The sequence below is a fragment of the Cervus elaphus genome, chromosome 20, assembly GCF_910594005.1.
Source record: "Cervus elaphus chromosome 20, mCerEla1.1, whole genome shotgun sequence".
NCBI classification, from domain to species: Eukaryota; Metazoa; Chordata; class Mammalia; order Artiodactyla; family Cervidae; genus Cervus; species Cervus elaphus.
In genome coordinates, this window is record NC_057834.1 from 140,478,596 (window position 1) to 140,505,823 (window position 27,228).

The window sequence follows — 27,228 nt, forward strand, 5'->3', positions numbered from 1 at the left end:
AAGGAGACGATCTCCTGAGCCCTCCAGGGGGCAGGGAGGAGCGGGTGCAGGTGCGTGAATCGTCTCCTTCTGGCCGGTCAGGCTCTCGAAAACGCCCCAAACGTCGAGCAGGGTCCGGGGAGAAGATGGGCGACCAGGCTCTATGGGTGGAATGTCCTTGGGAGGCGTAGTGCTACCTGGGAAAGGGACCTCCGGCAGGAATGAGGCGGGGATGTCTTCGTCAGCGGCGGGACGCTCGTGCGCAGAGTTGCCTGGGGCTCCATTTCCGGTGCAAGGAGTCTGCTGCAGAAGCTCCAAGTGCCAAACGGGACAAGTGATTCACCGTGCCATGAGCACCACCACCAGCACCACCGGCACCAACACGAAGGCCAAGGGGAGAAGGGCGACCCAATGAGTCCCAAAGAAACTTCTCCGCCAGCATGGCACAGGGGCCTAAGTGGAGATGGGTCATGCAACCGTTCCTTTCTGAAAGCAAAGGTCCTCCCCGCACTGAGGAAAGACCCAAGGCTGCCCTAGATCGTGAGAGCTAGACAACTGGACATCCGACTCTGCCCATCCTATGTGTCAGTCCGTTGTGTCGTCCAGCTTGGCCACGGACAAACGCCGCTGGATGCGATGAGACGCGGCCGGCCTCGGAAGGGTCTGGCGCGGTGGGGAAACTGTCCTTTCCTAGCTGCTTTCCCGCCTGCCTCGTCATCCCGCGACCTGGTGGAGGGGCGCTCGAGGACCCGTATCGATCCCCCCTTGCGGTTTCTTTCTTTCTCTTGGTTGCCGGCTTCAAACCCAAAACCCTCCATCAAACGGTGGACCTGCAATTAGCGATTTAGCATCTCAGACCTAGAGGGACAACTGTGGCTCCTGACCGCGCTAGTCGGCTTGGCAAGGAACAGAGAATGTTCCGCTGGCTTTTTCTCCCCGCATGGTTACCTACAAAGCACCGTGCCCACCACACGCAGAGAGGAAAAAGAATGACGAGCAGTATCTTCCCCCAAGAACACGAACAAGCGTGCCCTGGACTAGGAATTCGAGCCACACACAGGCCGCCCTCATTATCACCACCAATCTTCCTCTGCCCCATCGCCTCAAATGGACTTACTGCTTGCCCCATCCACACCCTCTGAAGACGAAGAAGAAGAAGAAGAAGAAGAAGAAGAAGAAGAAAGAAGATGGAGAAGAAGAAGAAGATGGAGAAGGGGAAGGAGAAGGAGAAGGAGACAGGGAAGGAGGTGAAGAAGTTGGAGAAGGAGAAGAAGTTGAAGCAGGAGAAGAAGGAGAAGAATGGTGATTGGAATGGCGTGGCAGAGGGAATGGGAAGGTCGCCTGATGCTGGGGGAAATCCGTGCAAAAGAGAGACAGATACTGGCTGATCTGGCTTCTCTGTGCCCTAGGAAGGAGGCAAAAGGACAGCAAGTTTGTGAGCAAGTGCGTCATAAAGCACAAAGCAGGAGGGTCCTGGGATGGGATGGGGCAGCGGGAGGTGGGAGGGGTGCAGTAGGCTAAGGAAGAAAGCGGGGTCAGGACCGTCTTTTCCTAGTAAGGATCAACAGAATCACCACATCAGCTATGGGAAACCCATGCACTGTGGATCGCCCGTAGTGCTGGAAGGCAAGCATAATGTCGAGGTCAGGAGAGCAAACAAACATACATGTCTCACATCAAGAAGGAAACCCACAGTCATCCTCCTCCAGGAGGGAAGTCTGTTTATACCTTAGGTTATAGTGCGTTTTGAGCCCCTACATAGGAAAGATGACTCTCGAAGTCAACTAGTATAATTAAAGTAGAAACAGAGAATAAAAACAAGCAAAAAAAATAATAAAATGAATAGAACATAGAAAAAAATTAAAAAATGAACGAATACACAGAAAAAAAAAAAGAAGAAGAAATAAAGAACAAGACAACTAAGATTGCAAAGGGGCTGAAGAAAAGAATCCAAAGCTGCAGCGAGCCTATGGCGTTCTGAAAGAGCTCACTTTGGACCATGACCAACGGCCCCAAAGGGAGAAAAGCATATGTGCCACACTCGCGGCATCTCTTGGTGCTAGGACCCTGAACGCTAGAAGAGTGGCTCGTGAGAAAGCATCGAAATGGGAGTGGACCTCAGTCGAGGGCAAAGTTGAGGCAAGGGTTTATTGTTGTCCGGGGAGGGGTTGTCCTCAGGCAGGGGTCTGGGCTGGGGAGACCCCTCAAGGGGAGAGGGTAGGTGGGCAGACATATGTTTCCACAAGTGTGTTAGGATCTGAAGGGTGAGCCCACGGAATTCCTCCCCAGCCCGCATGTGTGTGCTGAACTTGGAAGCCCTGCAGTGACTCTCTAGCAGGCAAGTCTGGAAGGCCAAAGCCCCCCCCGAATCATTTGCATCCTGAGCCCTGTGGTGCAGGGCCAGATCGGAAGTGCGTGCGGGGCTTCGTCATGGGGAATTCCCCGAGAAAAGTGTCGGTGGTGGGATGTCGGGAGTGGGAGTGAGCACGCCCTCGGACGCCTCAGCCAATGAGGAGCTTGTGCGTGCGGGGGTGGGGCTGTGGGAAAGCCATCAAAGGCCCGAGGGGGCGGGGCCCAGGCCCTTTTTCAGAGAAGCACCGTCTGAGGGAAGGAGGCGTCGTCGTGCAGCTGCAGGTAGGAGATGCAAAGACTCTTGGGCCTTGATTGCAGAGACCCGGGGGCTGCTTCGGCGCACGGGGGTGGTGCGTGTCCGTCTCCCTTCAACGTCTTCCCCGGAGGGCAAGGTTGTCGGCCCAGCGCCGCTGGTGCGGATGCCCTTCGGGGACCCTGTGTCCCTGAGGGGCCGTCGCTGGCGGTTGGGCGGCCCCAGCGGGGTGACTTGGCTCCTGGGTCAGCAGGGCTGGCGCCTGGCCACCAAGTCGCCCTGAGTTGGAGGGGGCCGTGGGGGGTCGGGGCTGGGCTTCAGAATCTGGGGAACACCTGCTACGTGAATGCAGCGCTGCAGTGTCTGAGCCACACGCCGCCCCTGGCCAGCTGGATGGTGTCCCAGCAGCACGCCACCCTCTGTCCGGCCCGCACCTCCTGCACGCTCTGTGCCATGCGAGCTCACGTGACCCGAGCCCTCCTTCACCCGGGAGAGGTGATCCTGCCCCACAAGGACCTGCTGGCGGGCTTCCACACACACCGGCAGGAAGATGCCCACGAGTTTCTGATGTTCACTCTGAATGCCATGCAGCAAGGGTGCTTGAGTGCATCCCAGCCGTCGGGCCATCCCTCCGAGGACACCACCCTCATCCGGCAGATCTTCGGCGGGACGTGGAGGTCTCAGATCCAGTGTCTCCACTGCCTCGGTGTCTCGGACACGTTCGACCCTTATCTGGACATCAGCCTGGATATCACGGCGGCTCAGAGTGTGGAGCAAGCTCTGAGAGAGCTGGTGAAGCCCGAGAAGCTGGACGCTGAAAACGCCTATGACTGTGGCCTTTGTCTCCGCAAGGTGCCTGCCACCAAGAGGTTGACTTTGCACAGCACGTCCCAGGTCCTGGTGCTGGTGCTGAAGCGGTTGACACAGGTGAGCGGGGCCAAAAGGGCTCAGGAAGTGCGCTATCCCCAGTGCCTCGACCTGCAGCCCTACACGTCTGAGCGGAAGGCAGGGCCACTGGCCTACGTGCTCTATGCCGTGCTGGTGCACTCCGGGTGGAGCTGTGAGCGAGGACACTACTTTTCCTACGTGCGAGCGGGCAACGGCCAGTGGTATAAGATGGACGATGCCAAGGTGAGCGCCTGTGACGCGAGTGCTGCCCTGAGCCAGAGCGCCTACGTGCTCTTCTACTCCCGGGAGGGTGCGTGGCAAGGGGGTGCTGGGGGAGGGCCCGCGGCCCCCCTCACGGCTGACCCCACACACGCCGGGGAGCCTGACCCCGCCGGCCCCGGGGAGCCTGCGGGAGACGCCAGCGGCAGAGCTCCTGGGTCGCAGGTGTCCCCGGGGGACACAGAGGTCGAAGGAATCAGCTTAGAGCAGTGGAGACGCCTCCAAGAGCACAAGCGGCCGAAGCCGGCCTTCGACCTCCGGAAGATCCAGTCGGCCCTGCCTGCCGGCGCAGTCGTGATTCACCAGTCCACACACGGAGGAGGCAGACACGGCAAGCTGCCTGAACAGGAGCACGACAGGCTCGACCGGCCCAGCACGGACAGCCCGCCTCCGGGCCCGACGAGCGTTGGCAACGGCCCTTGTGCCAGCGGGAGGGCCCGAGCGACCAAGAGGAAGAACAAGAAGCCGCGGCCATCTCTGGGGCTGTGGCGGTAGGTAGGCTCTGAGGCACATGCGTGAAGACGCCCAGGCACACTCTGCGTGCGGCACGCCCTGTGTGACGCACCAAGCGTTCCCGGCGAGGAGCGAGTTCCTCTCGGCGGTGTGGCTGGTGCAGCCTCCTGGAAAAAGGCGGGGCCTGCAGTGTGCCCGGGGCCACGGTCTTCACCTGGATCTTGCTGAGCGGCCGAGCTCTCGAGGGCTGGCTCTGCTGGGAAGTTACTGGAGAGGATGGGGTGCGTGAGCGGGTCTGAGCACGGTCCGAGGGCCTCGCACTTCTGCGGGGCTGGGAGAGTCCTCTCTGGATGGGACTTGGGGTGTGGGTTTGCCTTTCTTTCCCCGTCTGCATTCTCTGGCCGCACCGCTGGCCTCTGGTGAGTGACGCGGCAGGGAGACGCCTCCCAGTACGCCCACAGCCAGCCGAGCAAGGAGATGATCTCCTGAGCCCTCCAGGGGGCAGGGAGGAGCGGGTGCAGGTGCGTGAATCGTCTCCTTCTGGCCGGTCAGGCTCTCGAAAACGCCCCAAACGTCGAGCAGGGTCCGGGGAGAAGATGGGCGACCAGGCTCTATGGGTGGAATGTCCTTGGGAGGCGTAGTGCTACCTGGGAAAGGGACCTCCGGCAGGAATGAGGCGGGGATGTCTTCGTCAGCGGCGGGACGCTCGTGCGCAGAGTTGCCTGGGGCTCCATTTCCGGTGCAAGGAGTCTGCTGCAGAAGCTCCAAGTGCCAAACGGGACAAGTGATTCACCGTGCCATGAGCACCACCACCAGCACCACCGGCACCAACACGAAGGCCAAGGGGAGAAGGGCGACCCAATGAGTCCCAAAGAAACTTCTCCGCCAGCATGGCACAGGGGCCTAAGTGGAGATGGGTCATGCAACCGTTCCTTTCTGAAAGCAAAGGTCCTCCCCGCACTGAGGAAAGACCCAAGGCTGCCCTAGATCGTGAGAGCTAGACAACTGGACATCCGACTCTGCCCATCCTATGTGTCAGTCCGTTGTGTCGTCCAGCTTGGCCACGGACAAACGGCGCTGGATGCGATGAGACGCGGCCGGCCTCGGAAGGGTCTGGCGCGGTGGGGAAACTGTCCTTTCCTAGCTGCTTTCCCGCCTGCCTCGTCATCCCGCGACCTGGTGGAGGGGCGCTCGAGGACCCGTATCGATCCCCCCTTGCGGTTTCTTTCTTTCTCTTGGTTGCCGGCTTCAAACCCAAAACCCTCCATCAAACGGTGGACCTGCAATTAGCGATTTAGCATCTCAGACCTAGAGGGACAACTGTGGCTCCTGACCGCGCTAGTCGGCTTGGCAAGGAACAGAGAATGTTCCGCTGGCTTTTTCTCCCCGCATGGTTACCTACAAAGCACCGTGCCCACCACACGCAGAGAGGAAAAAGAATGACGAGCAGTATCTTCCCCCAAGAACACGAACAAGCGTGCCCTGGACTAGGAATTCGAGCCACACACAGGCCGCCCTCATTATCACCACCAATCTTCCTCTGCCCCATCGCCTCAAATGGACTTACTGCTTGCCCCATCCACACCCTCTGAAGACGAAGAAGAAGAAGAAGAAGAAGAAGAAGAAGAAAGAAGATGGAGAAGAAGAAGAAGATGGAGAAGGGGAAGGAGAAGGAGAAGGAGACAGGGAAGGAGGTGAAGAAGTTGGAGAAGGAGAAGAAGTTGAAGCAGGAGAAGAAGGAGAAGAATGGTGATTGGAATGGCGTGGCAGAGGGAATGGGAAGGTCGCCTGATGCTGGGGGAAATCCGTGCAAAAGAGAGACAGATACTGGCTGATCTGGCTTCTCTGTGCCCTAGGAAGGAGGCAAAAGGACAGCAAGTTTGTGAGCAAGTGCGTCATAAAGCACAAAGCAGTAGGGTCCTGGGATGGGATGGGGCAGCGGGAGGTGGGAGGGGTGCAGTAGGCTAAGGAAGAAAGCGGGGTCAGGACCGTCTTTTCCTAGTAAGGATCAACAGAATCACCACATCAGCTATGGGAAACCCATGCACTGTGGATCGCCCGTAGTGCTGGAAGGCAAGCATAATGTCGAGGTCGGGAGAGCAAACAAACATACATGTCTCACACCAAGAAGGAAACCCACAGTCATCCTCCTCCAGGAGGGAAGTCTGTTTATACCTTAGGTTATAGTGCGTTTTGAGCCCCTACATAGGAAAGATGACTCTCGAAGTCAACTAGTATAATTAAAGTAGAAACAGAGAATAAAAACAAGCAAAAAAAATAATAAAATGAATAGAACATAGAAAAAAATTAAAAAATGAACGAATACACAGAAAAAAAAAAAAGAAGAAGAAATAAAGAACAAGACAACTAAGATTGCAAAGGGGCTGAAGAAAAGAATCCAAAGCTGCAGCGAGCCTATGGCGTTCTGAAAGAGCTCACTTTGGACCATGACCAACGGCCCCAAAGGGAGAAAAGCATATGTGCCACACTCGCGGCATCTCTTGGTGCTAGGACCCTGAACGCTAGAAGAGTGGCTCGTGAGAAAGCATCGAAATGGGAGTGGACCTCAGTCGAGGGCAAAGTTGAGGCAAGGGTTTCTTGTTGTCCGGGGAGGGGTTGTCCTCAGGCAGGGGTCTGGGCTGGGGAGACCCCTCAAGGGGAGAGGGTAGGTGGGCAGACATATGTTTCCACAAGTGTGTTAGGATCTGAAGGGTGAGCCCACGGAATTCCTCCCCAGCCCGCATGTGTGTGCTGAACTTGGAAGCCCTGCAGTGACTCTCTAGCAGGCAAGTCTGGAAGGCCAAAGCCCCCCCCGAATCATTTGCATCCTGAGCCCTGTGGTGCAGGGCCAGATCGGAAGTGCGTGCGGGGCTTCGTCATGGGGAATTCCCCGAGAAAAGTGTCGGTGGTGGGATGTCGGGAGTGGGAGTGAGCACGCCCTCGGACGCCTCAGCCAATGAGGAGCTTGTGCGTGCGGGGGTGGGGCTGTGGGAAAGCCATCAAAGGCCCGAGGGGGCGGGGCCCAGGCCCTTTTTCAGAGAAGCACCGTCTGAGGGAAGGAGGCGTCGTCGTGCAGCTGCAGGTAGGAGATGCAAAGACTCTTGGGCCTTGATTGCAGAGACCCGGGGGCTGCTTCGGCGCACGGGGGTGGTGCGTGTCCGTCTCCCTTCAACGTCTTCCCCGGAGGGCAAGGTTGTCGGCCCAGCGCCGCTGGTGCGGATGCCCTTCGGGGACCCTGTGTCCCTGAGGGGCCGTCGCTGGCGGTTGGGCGGCCCCAGCGGGGTGACTTGGCTCCTGGGTCAGCAGGGCTGGCGCCTGGCCACCAAGTCGCCCTGAGTTGGAGGGGGCCGTGGGGGGTCGGGGCTGGGCTTCAGAATCTGGGGAACACCTGCTACGTGAATGCAGCGCTGCAGTGTCTGAGCCACACGCCGCCCCTGGCCAGCTGGATGGTGTCCCAGCAGCACGCCACCCTCTGTCCGGCCCGCACCTCCTGCACGCTCTGTGCCATGCGAGCTCACGTGACCCGAGCCCTCCTTCACCCGGGAGAGGTGATCCTGCCCCACAAGGACCTGCTGGCGGGCTTCCACACACACCGGCAGGAAGATGCCCACGAGTTTCTGATGTTCACTCTGAATGCCATGCAGCAAGGGTGCTTGAGTGCATCCCAGCCGTCGGGCCATCCCTCCGAGGACACCACCCTCATCCGGCAGATCTTCGGCGGGACGTGGAGGTCTCAGATCCAGTGTCTCCACTGCCTCGGTGTCTCGGACACGTTCGACCCTTATCTGGACATCAGCCTGGATATCACGGCGGCTCAGAGTGTGGAGCAAGCTCTGAGAGAGCTGGTGAAGCCCGAGAAGCTGGACGCTGAAAACGCCTATGACTGTGGCCTTTGTCTCCGCAAGGTGCCTGCCACCAAGAGGTTGACTTTGCACAGCACGTCCCAGGTCCTGGTGCTGGTGCTGAAGCGGTTGACACAGGTGAGCGGGGCCAAAAGGGCTCAGGAAGTGCGCTATCCCCAGTGCCTCGACCTGCAGCCCTACACGTCTGAGCGGAAGGCAGGGCCACTGGCCTACGTGCTCTATGCCGTGCTGGTGCACTCCGGGTGGAGCTGTGAGCGAGGACACTACTTTTCCTACGTGCGAGCGGGGCAACGGCCAGTGGTATAAGATGGACGATGCCAAGGTGAGCGCCTGTGACGCGAGTGCTGCCCTGAGCCAGAGCGCCTACGTGCTCTTCTACTCCCGGGAGGGTGCGTGGCAAGGGGGTGCTGGGGGAGGGCCCGCGGCCCCCCTCACGGCTGACCCCACACACGCCGGGGAGCCTGACCCCGCCGGCCCCGGGGAGCCTGCGGGAGACGCCAGCGGCAGAGCTCCTGGGTCGCAGGTGTCCCCGGGGGACACAGAGGTCGAAGGAATCAGCTTAGAGCAGTGGAGACGCCTCCAAGAGCACAAGCGGCCGAAGCCGGCCTTCGACCTCCGGAAGATCCAGTCGGCCCTGCCTGCCGGCGCAGTCGTGATTCACCAGTCCACACACGGAGGAGGCAGACACGGCAAGCTGCCTGAACAGGAGCACGACAGGCTCGACCGGCCCAGCACGGACAGCCCGCCTCCGGGCCCGACGAGCGTTGGCAACGGCCCTTGTGCCAGCGGGAGGGCCCGAGCGACCAAGAGGAAGAACAAGAAGCCGCGGCCATCTCTGGGGCTGTGGCGGTAGGTAGGCTCTGAGGCACATGCGTGAAGACGCCCAGGCACACTCTGCGTGCGGCACGCCCTGTGTGACGCACCAAGCGTTCCCGGCGAGGAGCGAGTTCCTCTCGGCGGTGTGGCTGGTGCAGCCTCCTGGAAAAAGGCGGGGCCTGCAGTGTGCCCGGGGCCACGGTCTTCACCTGGATCTTGCTGAGCGGCCGAGCTCTCGAGGGCTGGCTCTGCTGGGAAGTTACTGGAGAGGATGGGGTGCGTGAGCGGGTCTGAGCACGGTCCGAGGGCCTCGCACTTCTGCGGGGCTGGGAGAGTCCTCTCTGGATGGGACTTGGGGTGTGGGTTTGCCTTTCTTTCCCCGTCTGCATTCTCTGGCCGCACCGCTGGCCTCTGGTGAGTGACGCGGCAGGGAGACGCCTCCCAGTACGCCCACAGCCAGCCGAGCAAGGAGACGATCTCCTGAGCCCTCCAGGGGGCAGGGAGGAGCGGGTGCAGGTGCGTGAATCGTCTCCTTCTGGCCGGTCAGGCTCTCGAAAACGCCCCAAACGTCGAGCAGGGTCCGGGGAGAAGATGGGCGACCAGGCTCTATGGGTGGAATGTCCTTGGGAGGCGTAGTGCTACCTGGGAAAGGGACCTCCGGCAGGAATGAGGCGGGGATGTCTTCGTCAGCGGCGGGACTCTCGTGCGCAGAGTTGCCTGGGGCTCCATTTCCGGTGCAAGGAGTCTGCTGCAGAAGCTCCAAGTGCCAAACGGGACAAGTGATTCACCGTGCCATGAGCACCACCACCAGCACCACCGGCACCAACACGAAGGCCAAGGGGAGAAGGGCGACCCAATGAGTCCCAAAGAAACTTCTCCGCCAGCATGGCACAGGGGCCTAAGTGGAGATGGGTCATGCAACCGTTCCTTTCTGAAAGCAAAGGTCCTCCCCGCACTGAGGAAAGACCCAAGGCTGCCCTAGATCGTGAGAGCTAGACAACTGGACATCCGACTCTGCCCATCCTATGTGTCAGTCCGTTGTGTCGTCCAGCTTGGCCACGGACAAACGCCGCTGGATGCGATGAGACGCGGCCGGCCTCGGAAGGGTCTGGCGCGGTGGGGAAACTGTCCTTTCCTAGCTGCTTTCCCGCCTGCCTCGTCATCCCGCGACCTGGTGGAGGGGCGCTCGAGGACCCGTATCGATCCCCCCTTGCGGTTTCTTTCTTTCTCTTGGTTGCCGGCTTCAAACCCAAAACCCTCCATCAAACGGTGGACCTGCAATTAGCGATTTAGCATCTCAGACCTAGAGGGACAACTGTGGCTCCTGACCGCGCTAGTCGGCTTGGCAAGGAACAGAGAATGTTCCGCTGGCTTTTTCTCCCCGCATGGTTACCTACAAAGCACCGTGCCCACCACACGCAGAGAGGAAAAAGAATGACGAGCAGTATCTTCCCCCAAGAACACGAACAAGCGTGCCCTGGACTAGGAATTCGAGCCACACACAGGCCGCCCTCATTATCACCACCAATCTTCCTCTGCCCCATCGCCTCAAATGGACTTACTGCTTGCCCCATCCACACCCTCTGAAGACGAAGAAGAAGAAGAAGAAGAAGAAGAAGAAGAAAGAAGATGGAGAAGAAGAAGAAGATGGAGAAGGGGAAGGAGAAGGAGAAGGAGACAGGGAAGGAGGTGAAGAAGTTGGAGAAGGAGAAGAAGTTGAAGCAGGAGAAGAAGGAGAAGAATGGTGATTGGAATGGCGTGGCAGAGGGAATGGGAAGGTCGCCTGATGCTGGGGGAAATCCGTGCAAAAGAGAGACAGATACTGGCTGATCTGGCTTCTCTGTGCCCTAGGAAGGAGGCAAAAGGACAGCAAGTTTGTGAGCAAGTGCGTCATAAAGCACAAAGCAGTAGGGTCCTGGGATGGGATGGGGCAGCGGGAGGTGGGAGGGGTGCAGTAGGCTAAGGAAGAAAGCGGGGTCAGGACCGTCTTTTCCTAGTAAGGATCAACAGAATCACCACATCAGCTATGGGAAACCCATGCACTGTGGATCGCCCGTAGTGCTGGAAGGCAAGCATAATGTCGAGGTCGGGAGAGCAAACAAACATACATGTCTCACACCAAGAAGGAAACCCACAGTCATCCTCCTCCAGGAGGGAAGTCTGTTTATACCTTAGGTTATAGTGCGTTTTGAGCCCCTACATAGGAAAGATGACTCTCGAAGTCAACTAGTATAATTAAAGTAGAAACAGAGAATAAAAACAAGCAAAAAAAATAATAAAATGAATAGAACATAGAAAAAAATTAAAAAATGAACGAATACACAGAAAAAAAAAAAGAAGAAGAAATAAAGAACAAGACAACTAAGATTGCAAAGGGGCTGAAGAAAAGAATCCAAAGCTGCAGCGAGCCTATGGCGTTCTGAAAGAGCTCACTTTGGACCATGACCAACGGCCCCAAAGGGAGAAAAGCATATGTGCCACACTCGCGGCATCTCTTGGTGCTAGGACCCTGAACGCTAGAAGAGTGGCTCGTGAGAAAGCATCGAAATGGGAGTGGACCTCAGTCGAGGGCAAAGTTGAGGCAAGGGTTTATTGTTGTCCGGGGAGGGGTTGTCCTCAGGCAGGGGTCTGGGCTGGGGAGACCCCTCAAGGGGAGAGGGTAGGTGGGCAGACATATGTTTCCACAAGTGTGTTAGGATCTGAAGGGTGAGCCCACGGAATTCCTCCCCAGCCCGCATGTGTGTGCTGAACTTGGAAGCCCTGCAGTGACTCTCTAGCAGGCAAGTCTGGAAGGCCAAAGCCCCCCCCGAATCATTTGCATCCTGAGCCCTGTGGTGCAGGGCCAGATCGGAAGTGCGTGCGGGGCTTCGTCATGGGGAATTCCCCGAGAAAAGTGTCGGTGGTGGGATGTCGGGAGTGGGAGTGAGCACGCCCTCGGACGCCTCAGCCAATGAGGAGCTTGTGCGTGCGGGGGTGGGGCTGTGGGAAAGCCATCAAAGGCCCGAGGGGGCGGGGCCCAGGCCCTTTTTCAGAGAAGCACCGTCTGAGGGAAGGAGGCTTCGTCGTGCAGCTGCAGGTAGGAGATGCAAAGACTCTTGGGCCTTGATTGCAGAGACCCGGGGGCTGCTTCGGCGCACGGGGGTGGTGCGTGTCCGTCTCCCTTCAACGTCTTCCCCGGAGGGCAAGGTTGTCGGCCCAGCGCCGCTGGTGCGGATGCCCTTCGGGGACCCTGTGTCCCTGAGGGGCCGTCGCCGGCGGTTGGGCGGCCCCAGCGGGGTGACTTGGCTCCTGGGTCAGCAGGGCTGGCGCCTGGCCACCAAGTCGCCCTGAGTTGGAGGGGGCCGTGGGGGGGTCGGGGCTGGGCTTCAGAATCTGGGGAACACCTGCTACGTGAATGCAGCGCTGCAGTGTCTGAGCCACACGCCGCCCCTGGCCAGCTGGATGGTGTCCCAGCAGCACGCCACCCTCTGTCCGGCCCGCACCTCCTGCACGCTCTGTGCCATGCGAGCTCACGTGACCCGAGCCCTCCTTCACCCGGGAGAGGTGATCCTGCCCCACAAGGACCTGCTGGCGGGCTTCCACACACACCGGCAGGAAGATGCCCACGAGTTTCTGATGTTCACTCTGAATGCCATGCAGCAAGGGTGCTTGAGTGCATCCCAGCCGTCGGGCCATCCCTCCGAGGACACCACCCTCATCCGGCAGATCTTCGGCGGGACGTGGAGGTCTCAGATCCAGTGTCTCCACTGCCTCGGTGTCTCGGACACGTTCGACCCTTATCTGGACATCAGCCTGGATATCACGGCGGCTCAGAGTGTGGAGCAAGCTCTGAGAGAGCTGGTGAAGCCCGAGAAGCTGGACGCTGAAAACGCCTATGACTGTGGCCTTTGTCTCCGGAAGGTGCCTGCCACCAAGAGGTTGACTTTGCACAGCACGTCCCAGGTCCTGGTGCTGGTGCTGAAGCGGTTGACACAGGTGAGCGGGGCCAAAAGGGCTCAGGAAGTGCGCTATCCCCAGTGCCTCGACCTGCAGCCCTACACGTCTGAGCGGAAGGCAGGGCCACTGGCCTACGTGCTCTATGCCGTGCTGGTGCACTCCGGGTGGAGCTGTGAGCGAGGACACTACTTTTCCTACGTGCGAGCGGGCAACGGCCAGTGGTATAAGATGGACGATGCCAAGGTGAGCGCCTGTGACGCGAGTGCTGCCCTGAGCCAGAGCGCCTACGTGCTCTTCTACTCCCGGGAGGGTGCGTGGCAAGGGGGTGCTGGGGGAGGGCCCGCGGCCCCCCTCACGGCTGACCCCACACACGCCGGGGAGCCTGACCCCGCCGGCCCCGGGGAGCCTGCGGGAGACGCCAGCGGCAGAGCTCCTGGGTCGCAGGTGTCCCCGGGGGACACAGAGGTCGAAGGAATCAGCTTAGAGCAGTGGAGACGCCTCCAAGAGCACAAGCGGCCGAAGCCGGCCTTCGACCTCCGGAAGATCCAGTCGGCCCTGCCTGCCGGCGCAGTCGTGATTCACCAGTCCACACACGGAGGAGGCAGACACGGCAAGCTGCCTGAACAGGAGCACGACAGGCTCGACCGGCCCAGCACGGACAGCCCGCCTCCGGGCCCGACGAGCGTTGGCAACGGCCCTTGTGCCAGCGGGAGGGCCCGAGCGACCAAGAGGAAGAACAAGAAGCCGCGGCCATCTCTGGGGCTGTGGCGGTAGGTAGGCTCTGAGGCACATGCGTGAAGACGCCCAGGCACACTCTGCGTGCGGCACGCCCTGTGTGACGCACCAAGCGTTCCCGGCGAGGAGCGAGTTCCTCTCGGCGGTGTGGCTGGTGCAGCCTCCTGGAAAAAGGCGGGGCCTGCAGTGTGCCCGGGGCCACGGTCTTCACCTGGATCTTGCTGAGCGGCCGAGCTCTCGAGGGCTGGCTCTGCTGGGAAGTTACTGGAGAGGATGGGGTGCGTGAGCGGGTCTGAGCACGGTCCGAGGGCCTCGCACTTCTGCGGGGCTGGGAGAGTCCTCTCTGGATGGGACTTGGGGTGTGGGTTTGCCTTTCTTTCCCCGTCTGCATTCTCTGGCCGCACCGCTGGCCTCTGGTGAGTGACGCGGCAGGGAGACGCCTCCCAGTACGCCCACAGCCAGCCGAGCAAGGAGACGATCTCCTGAGCCCTCCAGGGGGCAGGGAGGAGCGGGTGCAGGTGCGTGAATCGTCTCCTTCTGGCCGGTCAGGCTCTCGAAAACGCCCCAAACGTCGAGCAGGGTCCGGGGAGAAGATGGGCGACCAGGCTCTATGGGTGGAATGTCCTTGGGAGGCGTAGTGCTACCTGGGAAAGGGACCTCCGGCAGGAATGAGGCGGGGATGTCTTCGTCAGCGGCGGGACGCTCGTGCGCAGAGTTGCCTGGGGCTCCATTTCCGGTGCAAGGAGTCTGCTGCAGAAGCTCCAAGTGCCAAACGGGACAAGTGATTCACCGTGCCATGAGCACCACCACCAGCACCACCGGCACCAACACGAAGGCCAAGGGGAGAAGGGCGACCCAATGAGTCCCAAAGAAACTTCTCCGCCAGCATGGCACAGGGGCCTAAGTGGAGATGGGTCATGCAACCGTTCCTTTCTGAAAGCAAAGGTCCTCCCCGCACTGAGGAAAGACCCAAGGCTGCCCTAGATCGTGAGAGCTAGACAACTGGACATCCGACTCTGCCCATCCTATGTGTCAGTCCGTTGTGTCGTCCAGCTTGGCCACGGACAAACGCCGCTGGATGCGATGAGACGCGGCCGGCCTCGGAAGGGTCTGGCGCGGTGGGGAAACTGTCCTTTCCTAGCTGCTTTCCCGCCTGCCTCGTCATCCCGCGACCTGGTGGAGGGGCGCTCGAGGACCCGTATCGATCCCCCCTTGCGGTTTCTTTCTTTCTCTTGGTTGCCGGCTTCAAACCCAAAACCCTCCATCAAACGGTGGACCTGCAATTAGCGATTTAGCATCTCAGACCTAGAGGGACAACTGTGGCTCCTGACCGCGCTAGTCGGCTTGGCAAGGAACAGAGAATGTTCCGCTGGCTTTTTCTCCCCGCATGGTTACCTACAAAGCACCGTGCCCACCACACGCAGAGAGGAAAAAGAATGACGAGCAGTATCTTCCCCCAAGAACACGAACAAGCGTGCCCTGGACTAGGAATTCGAGCCACACACAGGCCGCCCTCATTATCACCACCAATCTTCCTCTGCCCCATCGCCTCAAATGGACTTACTGCTTGCCCCATCCACACCCTCTGAAGACGAAGAAGAAGAAGAAGAAGAAGAAGAAAGAAGATGGAGAAGAAGAAGAAGATGGAGAAGGGGAAGGAGAAGGAGAAGGAGACAGGGAAGGAGGTGAAGAAGTTGGAGAAGGAGAAGAAGTTGAAGCAGGAGAAGAAGGAGAAGAATGGTGATTGGAATGGCGTGGCAGAGGGAATGGGAAGGTCGCCTGATGCTGGGGGAAATCCGTGCAAAAGAGAGACAGATACTGGCTGATCTGGCTTCTCTGTGCCCTAGGAAGGAGGCAAAAGGACAGCAAGTTTGTGAGCAAGTGCGTCATAAAGCACAAAGCAGTAGGGTCCTGGGATGGGATGGGGCAGCGGGAGGTGGGAGGGGTGCAGTAGGCTAAGGAAGAAAGCGGGGTCAGGACCGTCTTTTCCTAGTAAGGATCAACAGAATCACCACATCAGCTATGGGAAACCCATGCACTGTGGATCGCCCGTAGTGCTGGAAGGCAAGCATAATGTCGAGGTCGGGAGAGCAAACAAACATACATGTCTCACACCAAGAAGGAAACCCACAGTCATCCTCCTCCAGGAGGGAAGTCTGTTTATACCTTAGGTTATAGTGCGTTTTGAGCCCCTACATAGGAAAGATGACTCTCGAAGTCAACTAGTATAATTAAAGTAGAAACAGAGAATAAAAACAAGCAAAAAAAATAATAAAATGAATAGAACATAGAAAAAAATTAAAAAATGAACGAATACACAGAAAAAAAAAAAAAGAAGAAGAAATAAAGAACAAGACAACTAAGATTGCAAAGGGGCTGAAGAAAAGAATCCAAAGCTGCAGCGAGCCTATGGCGTTCTGAAAGAGCTCACTTTGGACCATGACCAACGGCCCCAAAGGGAGAAAAGCATATGTGCCACACTCGCGGCATCTCTTGGTGCTAGGACCCTGAACGCTAGAAGAGTGGCTCGTGAGAAAGCATCGAAATGGGAGTGGACCTCAGTCGAGGGCAAAGTTGAGGCAAGGGTTTATTGTTGTCCGGGGAGGGGTTGTCCTCAGGCAGGGGTCTGGGCTGGGGAGACCCCTCAAGGGGAGAGGGTAGGTGGGCAGACATATGTTTCCACAAGTGTGTTAGGATCTGAAGGGTGAGCCCACGGAATTCCTCCCCAGCCCGCATGTGTGTGCTGAACTTGGAAGCCCTGCAGTGACTCTCTAGCAGGCAAGTCTGGAAGGCCAAAGCCCCCCCCGAATCATTTGCATCCTGAGCCCTGTGGTGCAGGGCCAGATCGGAAGTGCGTGCGGGGCTTCGTCATGGGGAATTCCCCGAGAAAAGTGTCGGTGGTGGGATGTCGGGAGTGGGAGTGAGCACGCCCTCGGACGCCTCAGCCAATGAGGAGCTTGTGCGTGCGGGGGTGGGGCTGTGGGAAAGCCATCAAAGGCCCGAGGGGGCGGGGCCCAGGCCCTTTTTCAGAGAAGCACCGTCTGAGGGAAGGAGGCTTCGTCGTGCAGCTGCAGGTAGGAGATGCAAAGACTCTTGGGCCTTGATTGCAGAGACCCGGGGGCTGCTTCGGCGCACGGGGGTGGTGCGTGTCCGTCTCCCTTCAACGTCTTCCCCGGAGGGCAAGGTTGTCGGCCCAGCGCCGCTGGTGCGGATGCCCTTCGGGGACCCTGTGTCCCTGAGGGGCCGTCGCTGGCGGTTGGGCGGCCCCAGCGGGGTGACTTGGCTCCTGGGTCAGCAGGGCTGGCGCCTGGCCACCAAGTCGCCCTGAGTTGGAGGGGGCCGTGGGGGGTCGGGGCTGGGCTTCAGAATCTGGGGAACACCTGCTACGTGAATGCAGCGCTGCAGTGTCTGAGCCACACGCCGCCCCTGGCCAGCTGGATGGTGTCCCAGCAGCACGCCACCCTCTGTCCGGCCCGCACCTCCTGCACGCTCTGTGCCATGCGAGCTCACGTGACCCGAGCCCTCCTTCACCCGGGAGAGGTGATCCTGCCCCACAAGGACCTGCTGGCGGGCTTCCACACACACCGGCAGGAAGATGCCCACGAGTTTCTGATGTTCACTCTGAATGCCATGCAGCAAGGGTGCTTGAGTGCATCCCAGCCGTCGGGCCATCCCTCCGAGGACACCACCCTCATCCGGCAGATCTTCGGCGGGACGTGGAGGTCTCAGATCCAGTGTCTCCACTGCCTCGGTGTCTCGGACACGTTCGACCCTTATCTGGACATCAGCCTGGATATCACGGCGGCTCAGAGTGTGGAGCAAGCTCTGAGAGAGCTGGTGAAGCCCGAGAAGCTGGACGCTGAAAACGCCTATGACTGTGGCCTTTGTCTCCGGAAGGTGCCTGCCACCAAGAGGTTGACTTTGCACAGCACGTCCCAGGTCCTGGTGCTGGTGCTGAAGCGGTTGACACAGGTGAGCGGGGCCAAAAGGGCTCAGGAAGTGCGCTATCCCCAGTGCCTCGACCTGCAGCCCTACACGTCTGAGCGGAAGGCAGGGCCACTGGCCTACGTGCTCTATGCCGTGCTGGTGCACTCCGGGTGGAGCTGTGAGCGAGGACACTACTTTTCCTACGTGCGAGCGGGCAACGGCCAGTGGTATAAGATGGACGATGCCAAGGTGAGCGCCTGTGACGCGAGTGCTGCCCTGAGCCAGAGCGCCTACGTGCTCTTCTACTCCCGGGAGGGTGCGTGGCAAGGGGGTGCTGGGGGAGGGCCCGCGGCCCCCCTCACGGCTGACCCCACACACGCCGGGGAGCCTGACCCCGCCGGCCCCGGGGAGCCTGCGGGAGACGCCAGCGGCAGAGCTCCTGGGTCGCAGGTGTCCCCGGGGGACACAGAGGTCGAAGGAATCAGCTTAGAGCAGTGGAGACGCCTCCAAGAGCACAAGCGGCCGAAGCCGGCCTTCGACCTCCGGAAGATCCAGTCGGCCCTGCCTGCCGGCGCAGTCGTGATTCACCAGTCCACACACGGAGGAGGCAGACACGGCAAGCTGCCTGAACAGGAGCACGACAGGCTCGACCGGCCCAGCACGGACAGCCCGCCTCCGGGCCCGACGAGCGTTGGCAACGGCCCTTGTGCCAGCGGGAGGGCCCGAGCGACCAAGAGGAAGAACAAGAAGCCGCGGCCATCTCTGGGGCTGTGGCGGTAGGTAGGCTCTGTGGCACATGCGTGAAGACGCCCAGGCACACTCTGCGTGCGGCACGCCCTGTGTGACGCACCAAGCGTTCCCGGCGAGGAGCGAGTTCCTCTCGGCGGTGTGGCTGGTGCAGCCTCCTGGAAAAAGGCGGGGCCTGCAGTGTGCCCGGGGCCACGGTCTTCACCTGGATCTTGCTGAGCGGCCGAGCTCTCGAGGGCTGGCTCTGCTGGGAAGTTACTGGAGAGGATGGGGTGCGTGAGCGGGTCTGAGCACGGTCCGAGGGCCTCGCACTTCTGCGGGGCTGGGAGAGTCCTCTCTGGATGGGACTTGGGGTGTGGGTTTGCCTTTCTTTCCCCGTCTGCATTCTCTGGCAGCACCGCTGGCCTCTGGTGAGTGACGCGGCAGGGAGACGCCTCCCAGTACGCCCACAGCCAGCCGAGCAAGGAGACGATCTCCTGAGCCCTCCAGGGGGCAGGGAGGAGCGGGTGCAGGTGCGTGAATCGTCTCCTTCTGGCCGGTCAGGCTCTCGAAAACGCCCCAAACGTCGAGCAGGGTCCGGGGAGAAGATGGGCGACCAGGCTCTATGGGTGGAATGTCCTTGGGAGGCGTAGTGCTACCTGGGAAAGGGACCTCCGGCAGGAATGAGGCGGGGATGTCTTCGTCAGCGGCGGGACGCTCGTGCGCAGAGTTGCCTGGGGCTCCATTTCCGGTGCAAGGAGTCTGCTGCAGAAGCTCCAAGTGCCAAACGGGACAAGTGATTCACCGTGCCATGAGCACCACCACCAGCACCACCGGCACCAACACGAAGGCCAAGGGGAGAAGGGCGACCCAATGAGTCCCAAAGAAACTTCTCCACCAGCATGGCACAGGGGCCTAAGTGGAGATGGGTCATGCAACCGTTCCTTTCTGAAAGCAAAGGTCCTCCCCGCACTGAGGAAAGACCCAAGGCTGCCCTAGATCGTGAGAGCTAGACAACTGGACATCCGACTCTGCCCATCCTATGTGTCAGTCCGTTGTGTCGTCCAGCTTGGCCACGGACAAACGCCGCTGGATGCGATGAGACGCGGCCGGCCTCGGAAGGGTCTGGCGCGGTGGGGAAACTGTCCTTTCCTAGCTGCTTTCCCGCCTGCCTCGTCATCCCGCGACCTGGTGGAGGGGCGCTCGAGGACCCGTATCGATCCCCCCTTGCGGTTTCTTTCTTTCTCTTGGTTGCCGGCTTCAAACCCAAAACCCTCCATCAAACGGTGGACCTGCAATTAGCGATTTAGCATCTCAGACCTAGAGGGACAACTGTGGCTCCTGACCGCGCTAGTCGGCTTGGCAAGGAACAGAGAATGTTCCGCTGGCTTTTTCTCCCCGCATGGTTACCTACAAAGCACCGTGCCCACCACACGCAGAGAGGAAAAAGAATGACGAGCAGTATCTTCCCCCAAGAACACGAACAAGCGTGCCCTGGACTAGGAATTCGAGCCACACACAGGCCGCCCTCATTATCACCACCAATCTTCCTCTGCCCCATCGCCTCAAATGGACTTACTGCTTGCCCCATCCACACCCTCTGAAGACGAAGAAGAAGAAGAAGAAGAAGAAGAAGAATAAAGAAGATGGAGAAGAAGAAGAAGATGGAGAAGGGGAAGGAGAAGGAGAAGGAGACAGGGAAGGAGGTGAAGAAGTTGGAGAAGGAGAAGAAGTTGAAGCAGGAGAAGAAGGAGAAGAATGGTGATTGGAATGGCGTGGCAGAGGGAATGGGAAGGTCGCCTGATGCTGGGGGAAATCCGTGCAAAAGAGAGACAGATACTGGCTGATCTGGCTTCTCTGTGCCCTAGGAAGGAGGCAAAAGGACAGCAAGTTTGTGAGCAAGTGCGTCATAAAGCACAAAGCAGTAGGGTCCTGGGATGGGATGGGGCAGCGGGAGGTGGGAGGGGTGCAGTAGGCTAAGGAAGAAAGCGGGGTCAGGACCGTCTTTTCCTAGTAAGGATCAACAGAATCACCACATCAGCTATGGGAAACCCATGCACTGTGGATCGCCCGTAGTGCTGGAAGGCAAGCATAATGTCGAGGTCGGGAGAGCAAACAAACATACATGTCTCACACCAAGAAGGAAACCCACAGTCATCCTCCTCCAGGAGGGAAGTCTGTTTATACCTTAGGTTATAGTGCGTTTTGAGCCCCTACATAGGAAAGATGACTCTCGAAGTCAACTAGTATAATTAAAGTAGAAACAGAGAATAAAAACAAGCAAAAAAAATAATAAAATGAATAGAACATAGAAAAAAATTAAAAAATGAACGAATACACAGAAAAAAAAAAAGAAGAAGAAATAAAGAACAAGACAACTAAGATTGCAAAGGGGCTGAAGAAAAGAATCCAAAGCTGCAGCGAGCCTATGGCGTTCTGAAAGAGCTCACTTTGGACCATGACCAACGGCCCCAAAGGGAGAAAAGCATATGTGCCACACTCGCGGCATCTCTTGGTGCTAGGACCCTGAACGCTAGAAGAGTGGCTCGTGAGAAAGCATCGAAATGGGAGTGGACCTCAGTCGAGGGCAAAGTTGAGGCAAGGGTTTATTGTTGTCCGGGGAGGGGTTGTCCTCAGGCAGGGGTCTGGGCTGGGGAGACCCCTCAAGGGGAGAGGGTAGGTGGGCAGACATATGTTTCCACAAGTGTGTTAGGATCTGAAGGGTGAGCCCACGGAATTCCTCCCCAGCCCGCATGTGTGTGCTGAACTTGGAAGCCCTGCAGTGACTCTCTAGCAGGCAAGTCTGGAAGGCCAAAGCCCCCCCCGAATCATTTGCATCCTGAGCCCTGTGGTGCAGGGCCAGATCGGAAGTGCGTGCGGGGCTTCGTCATGGGGAATTCCCCGAGAAAAGTGTCGGTGGTGGGATGTCGGGAGTGGGAGTGAGCACGCCCTCGGACGCCTCAGCCAATGAGGAGCTTGTGCGTGCGGGGGTGGGGCTGTGGGAAAGCCATCAAAGGCCCGAGGGGGCGGGGCCCAGGCCCTTTTTCAGAGAAGCACCGTCTGAGGGAAGGAGGCTTCGTCGTGCAGCTGCAGGTAGGAGATGCAAAGACTCTTGGGCCTTGATTGCAGAGACCCGGGGGCTGCTTCGGCGCACGGGGGTGGTGCGTGTCCGTCTCCCTTCAACGTCTTCCCCGGAGGGCAAGGTTGTCGGCCCAGCGCCGCTGGTGCGGATGCCCTTCGGGGACCCTGTGTCCCTGAGGGGCCGTCGCTGGCGGTTGGGCGGCCCCAGCGGGGTGACTTGGCTCCTGGGTCAGCAGGGCTGGCGCCTGGCCACCAAGTCGCCCTGAGTTGGAGGGGGCCGTGGGGGGTCGGGGCTGGGCTTCAGAATCTGGGGAACACCTGCTACGTGAATGCAGCGCTGCAGTGTCTGAGCCACACGCCGCCCCTGGCCGGCTGGATGGTGTCCCAGCAGCACGCCACCCTCTGTCCGGCCCGCACCTCCTGCACGCTCTGTGCCATGCGAGCTCACGTGACCCGAGCCCTCCTTCACCCGGGAGAGGTGATCCTGCCCCACAAGGACCTGCTGGCGGGCTTCCACACACACCGGCAGGAAGATGCCCACGAGTTTCTGATGTTCACTCTGAATGCCATGCAGCAAGGGTGCTTGAGTGCATCCCAGCCGTCGGGCCATCCCTCCGAGGACACCACCCTCATCCGGCAGATCTTCGGCGGGACGTGGAGGTCTCAGATCCAGTGTCTCCACTGCCTCGGTGTCTCGGACACGTTCGACCCTTATCTGGACATCAGCCTGGATATCACGGCGGCTCAGAGTGTGGAGCAAGCTCTGAGAGAGCTGGTGAAGCCCGAGAAGCTGGACGCTGAAAACGCCTATGACTGTGGCCTTTGTCTCCGGAAGGTGCCTGCCACCAAGAGGTTGACTTTGCACAGCACGTCCCAGGTCCTGGTGCTGGTGCTGAAGCGGTTGACACAGGTGAGCGGGGCCAAAAGGGCTCAGGAAGTGCGCTATCCCCAGTGCCTCGACCTGCAGCCCTACACGTCTGAGCGGAAGGCAGGGCCACTGGCCTACGTGCTCTATGCCGTGCTGGTGCACTCCGGGTGGAGCTGTGAGCGAGGACACTACTTTTCCTACGTGCGAGCGGGCAACGGCCAGTGGTATAAGATGGACGATGCCAAGGTGAGCGCCTGTGACGCGAGTGCTGCCCTGAGCCAGAGCGCCTACGTGCTCTTCTACTCCCGGGAGGGTGCGTGGCAAGGGGGTGCTGGGGGAGGGCCCGCGGCCCCCCTCACGGCTGACCCCACACACGCCGGGGAGCCTGACCCCGCCGGCCCCGGGGAGCCTGCGGGAGACGCCAGCGGCAGAGCTCCTGGGTCGCAGGTGTCCCCGGGGGACACAGAGGTCGAAGGAATCAGCTTAGAGCAGTGGAGACGCCTCCAAGAGCACAAGCGGCCGAAGCCGGCCTTCGACCTCCGGAAGATCCAGTCGGCCCTGCCTGCCGGCGCAGTCGTGATTCACCAGTCCACACACGGAGGAGGCAGACACGGCAAGCTGCCTGAACAGGAGCACGACAGGCTCGACCGGCCCAGCACGGACAGCCCGCCTCCGGGCCCGACGAGCGTTGGCAACGGCCCTTGTGCCAGCGGGAGGGCCCGAGCGACCAAGAGGAAGAACAAGAAGCCGCGGCCATCTCTGGGGCTGTGGCGGTAGGTAGGCTCTGAGGCACATGCGTGAAGACGCCCAGGCACACTCTGCGTGCGGCACGCCCTGTGTGACGCACCAAGCGTTCCCGGCGAGGAGCGAGTTCCTCTCGGCGGTGTGGCTGGTGCAGCCTCCTGGAAAAAGGCGGGGCCTGCAGTGTGCCCGGGGCCACGGTCTTCACCTGGATCTTGCTGAGCGGCCGAGCTCTCGAGGGCTGGCTCTGCTGGGAAGTTACTGGAGAGGATGGGGTGCGTGAGCGGGTCTGAGCACGGTCCGAGGGCCTCGCACTTCTGCGGGGCTGGGAGAGTCCTCTCTGGATGGGACTTGGGGTGTGGGTTTGCCTTTCTTTCCCCGTCTGCATTCTCTGGCCGCACCGCTGGCCTCTGGTGAGTGACGCGGCAGGGAGACGCCTCCCAGTACGCCCACAGCCTACGGAGCAAGGAGACGATCTCCTGAGCCCTCCAGGGGGCAGGGAGGAGCGGGTGCAGGTCCGTGAATCGTCTCCTTCTGGCCGGTCAGGCTCTCGAAAACGCTCCAAACGTCAAGCAGGGTCCGGGGAGAAGATGGGCGACCAGGCTCTTTGGGTGGAATGTCCTTGGGAGGTGTAGTGCTACTTGGGAAAGGGACCTCCGGCAGGAATGAAGCGGGGATGTCTTCGTCAGCGGCGGGACGCTCGTGCGCAGAGTTGCCTGGGGTTGCATTTCCTGTGCAAGGAGTCTGCTGCAGAACCTCCAAGTGCCAAACGGGAGACGCGATTCAGCGTGCCACGAGCACCACCGCCAGCACCACCGGCACCAGCACGAAGGCCAAGGGGAGAAAGGCGACCCCATGAGTCCCGAAGAAACTTTTCCACCAGCATGGCACATGTGCCTAATTGGAGATGGGTCATGCAACTGTTCCTTTCTGAAAGCAAAGGTCCTCCCCGCACTGAGGAAAGACCCAAGGCTGCCCTAGATCCTGAAAGCTAGACAACTGGACATCCGACTCTGCCCATCCTATCTGTCAGTTATTTGTCTCATCCAGCTTGGACCCGGAGAAACGCCGCTGGATGAGAAGAGACGCGGCCGGCCTCTGAAGTGTCTAGGGCGGTGGGGAAACTGTCCTCTCCTAGCTGCTTTCCCGCCTTCCTCGTCATCCCGCGACCTGGTGGAGGGGCGCCTGAGGAGCCGTATCGATCCCCTCTTGCGGTTTGTTTGTTTCTGTTTGTTGCCGGCTTCAAATCCCAAACCCTCTATCAAACTGTCAACCTGAAATTAGCGATGTAGCATCTCAGACCTAGAGGGACAACTGTGGCTCCTCACTCAGCTAGTGTGCTTGGCGAAGAATAGAAAAAATTCTGCTGGCTTTTCACCCCCGCATAGTTACCTAAAATGAACCGTGCCCTCTACAGGCAGAGAGGATAAAGAATGATGAGCAGTATCTTCCCCCAAGAACATGAACAATTGTGCCCTGAATGAGGAAGTCGAGCCATCCACAGGCCGCCGTCATTATTACCACCAATGTTCCTCTGCCCCATTGCCTCAAATGGACTTACTTCTTGCCCCATCCATACCCTCTGAAGAAGAAGAAAAAGAACAAGAACAACAAGAAGAAGAAAAAGAAGAGGAGTAAGAGGAAGGAGAAGGAGACAGAGAAGGAGATGGAGGTGAAGATGGTAAAGAAGGAGAAGAAGGAGAAGAACGGTGTTTGGAATGATGTGGCAGAGGGAATGGGACTGTCTCCTGATGCTGGGGGAAATCCGTGCAAAAGAGAGACAAATACTGGCTGATCTGGCTTCCCTGTGCCATGGGAAGGATGCAAAAGGACAGTAAGATTGTGAGCATCTGCGTCCTAAAGCATAAAGCAGTAGGGTCCTGGGAGACGTTAGGGCCGCAGAAGGTGGGATGGATGCAATAGGGTAAGGAAGAAAGCGGGGTCAGGGCCATCTTTTCCTAGTAGGGATCTACGAAATCAACACTTCAGCTATGGGAAACCCTGGACTGTGGTACGCCCGTAGTGCTGGAAGGCAAGCATAATGTACAGGTCGGGAGAGGAAGCAAACATACATGTGAAACACCAGGAAGGAAACAAACTGTCATTCTCCTCTAGGAGGGAAATCTGTTTATACCTCATGTTATAGTGCGTTTTGAGCCCCTGAATTGGAAAGATGACTCTGGAAGTCAATTAGTGTAAATAAAAGAGAGACAGAGAATGAAAACAAGCAAAAAAAAAAAAAAAAAAATCAGAAAATACAAATAAAAATATTAAAAATGAACGAAGAAGAAAAAAAAAAAAGAAAAGAAGAAAAAGAAAATAGAAAAAGACAACTAAGATTGAAAAAGATCTGAATTAAATGAATCCAAAGGTGCAGCGATCCTATGCCTTTCTGAAGGAGCTCGCTTTGGATCGTGACCGACAGCCCTGAAGGGAGAAAATCATTTGTGCCACACTCAAGGCATCTTTTGGTGCTAGGACCCTGGACGCTAGAAAGGTGGCTAGTGAGAAACCATAGAAATTGGAGTGGACCTCAGTCGCAGAGCTACATTGTCGCAAGTGTTTATGTATGATGTAATCAAATCCCTTGTGTTTATACTGTGGAGGAAACAAGTAAGTTCAACGCATTCATGTCTGATAGAGTGTGTGAAGTACTATAGATGGATGCTCTTAAAATTTTATAGGAGACAGTGACCAAAACTCTCCCCCAAGAAAGTATTGATTGTCAGAGGAGGTCCTACAAAGAACTGAGAAAAGACCAGAAGTGAAAGGCAATGGAGAAAAGGAAAGATATACCCATCTGAATGCAGAGTTCCAAAGAATAGAAAGGAGAGATAAGATAAAAGACCTGTTCCACCAGTTTCCCCGGAGCTCAGAGTGCTTTGTTCTCCACCCCTAATTTCCCTCAGTGGATGTTGAAGGCCGTCCACTTCAGCAGCACAGTGTTCAATCTTCGCTGAAGCAGCTGGCAAATTCCCTGTTGTAGTTCTGCTGCTGCTAAGTCGCTTCAGTCATGTCCGACTCTGTGTGACCCCATAGACGGCAGCCCACCAGGCTCCTCTGTCCCTGTGATTCTCCAGACAAGAATACTGGAGACGGTTGCCATTTCTTTCTCCAATGCATGCAGGCACGCTAGGTCGCTTCAGTCGTGTCCACCTCTGTGCAACCCCCTGGGCGGCAGCCCGCCAGGCTGCTCTGTCCAAGGATTTCTCTAGGCAAGAATACTGGAGTGGGTTGCCACTTCCTTCTCCCCTGTAGTAGTTCAGCCTCTGGCAAATGCTCTTCACAAGTGCCAATTTGTAGTTGGTATAGATATCACATGGAAGTAGAAGAGAGAATGTTAAAAAAGTAAAACAGAGATGCATTAAAACGCACTGTTAGGTTTGTCAACCACAAATTGGCACTTGCAATGGTCACTTGCCATCTACCTCTACAAGGGTTAAATAATGTGCTGCTGTAGCTGCTGATTTTCAATACCCCCTGAAAGGAGCTCAGGGTGGAGAGCAGAAATGAAGCCCTCTGTGCTGTGGGAAAAACTGGTGGAACAAGTCTTCAGAGATATTTTCAGGAATCCAGTTTATAAGGCTAATGTACAGGCCCTGGTTATGGAAACTCCCACTCCCCCAGAGGAAGCCAAGAAGAATAAGGGCCCAAAACCAGTCTTGCAGGAATCCTCGTACCGGAACCTGATTGACTTAGAGACGGAAATTAGGCCCCCGCCATATGCCCCTCCTCTGTTGCAGGTTCCCCCGTGGGGGAGAGCCCCCCCCCCCCGATGAATCAGAAGAAATAAGAAAACCCCGACCCTGGAGAAAGAATAGAGAAAATAGGGGTGAACAGGATCATGGAGACCCAGAGTTACCTTCATCTACTCTACAGGCACTCCCCGTCCTAGTGGGACCAGCTAACCCGGACGGAGAGCGAACCTATCAGTACTGGCCCTTTTCCACGAGTGATCTGTATAATTAGAAAACCCAAAATCCTCCTTTTTCAGAGAAACCCCAAGGCCTCATTAACCTCTTAGATTCCATTTTGTTCACTCATAACCCCACCTGAGATGACTGTCAGCAGCTGTTGCAGGTGCTCTTCACCACGGAAGAACGGGAGCGAATCCTGGCAGAGGTGCAGAAACGGGTCCCGGGGGTCGACGGGAGACCAACCGCCCGGCCTCATCTCGTGGACGAGGGGTTTCCTCTGTTGCGGCCTAACTGGGATTTTGAGCGAGTAAAAGATAAGGAGCGTCTCCGAGTGTACCGCCAGACTCTAATGGCTGGCCTGCGGGCCGCAGCTAGAAAGCCGACAAATTTGGCGAAGGTAAATTTAATAAGGCA

General features: G+C 58.3%; 2 protein-coding genes and 1 pseudogene across 2 annotated transcripts; all 3 read left to right on the forward strand.

Annotated features, from left to right (window-relative positions):
- Window positions 1–2,620: 2,620 nt before the first annotated feature.
- On the forward strand, window positions 2,621–3,775 carry LOC122676859 (ubiquitin carboxyl-terminal hydrolase 17-like protein 6; the record flags this gene model as incomplete). Its single annotated transcript, XM_043876412.1, has 1 exon — window positions 2,621–3,775. A coding segment is annotated over exon 1 (1,155 nt), but the record flags the coding sequence as incomplete, so codon positions are not given.
- A 3,518-nt stretch (window positions 3,776–7,293) lies between these two features.
- LOC122676860 lies at window positions 7,294–8,449 on the forward strand (annotated as a pseudogene).
- Window positions 8,450–16,612: 8,163 nt separating this feature from the next.
- Window positions 16,613–17,790, forward strand: LOC122676695 (ubiquitin carboxyl-terminal hydrolase 17-like protein 6; the record flags this gene model as incomplete). Its single annotated transcript, XM_043876272.1, has 1 exon — window positions 16,613–17,790. A coding segment is annotated over exon 1 (1,155 nt), but the record flags the coding sequence as incomplete, so codon positions are not given.
- Window positions 17,791–27,228: the final 9,438 nt, after the last annotated feature.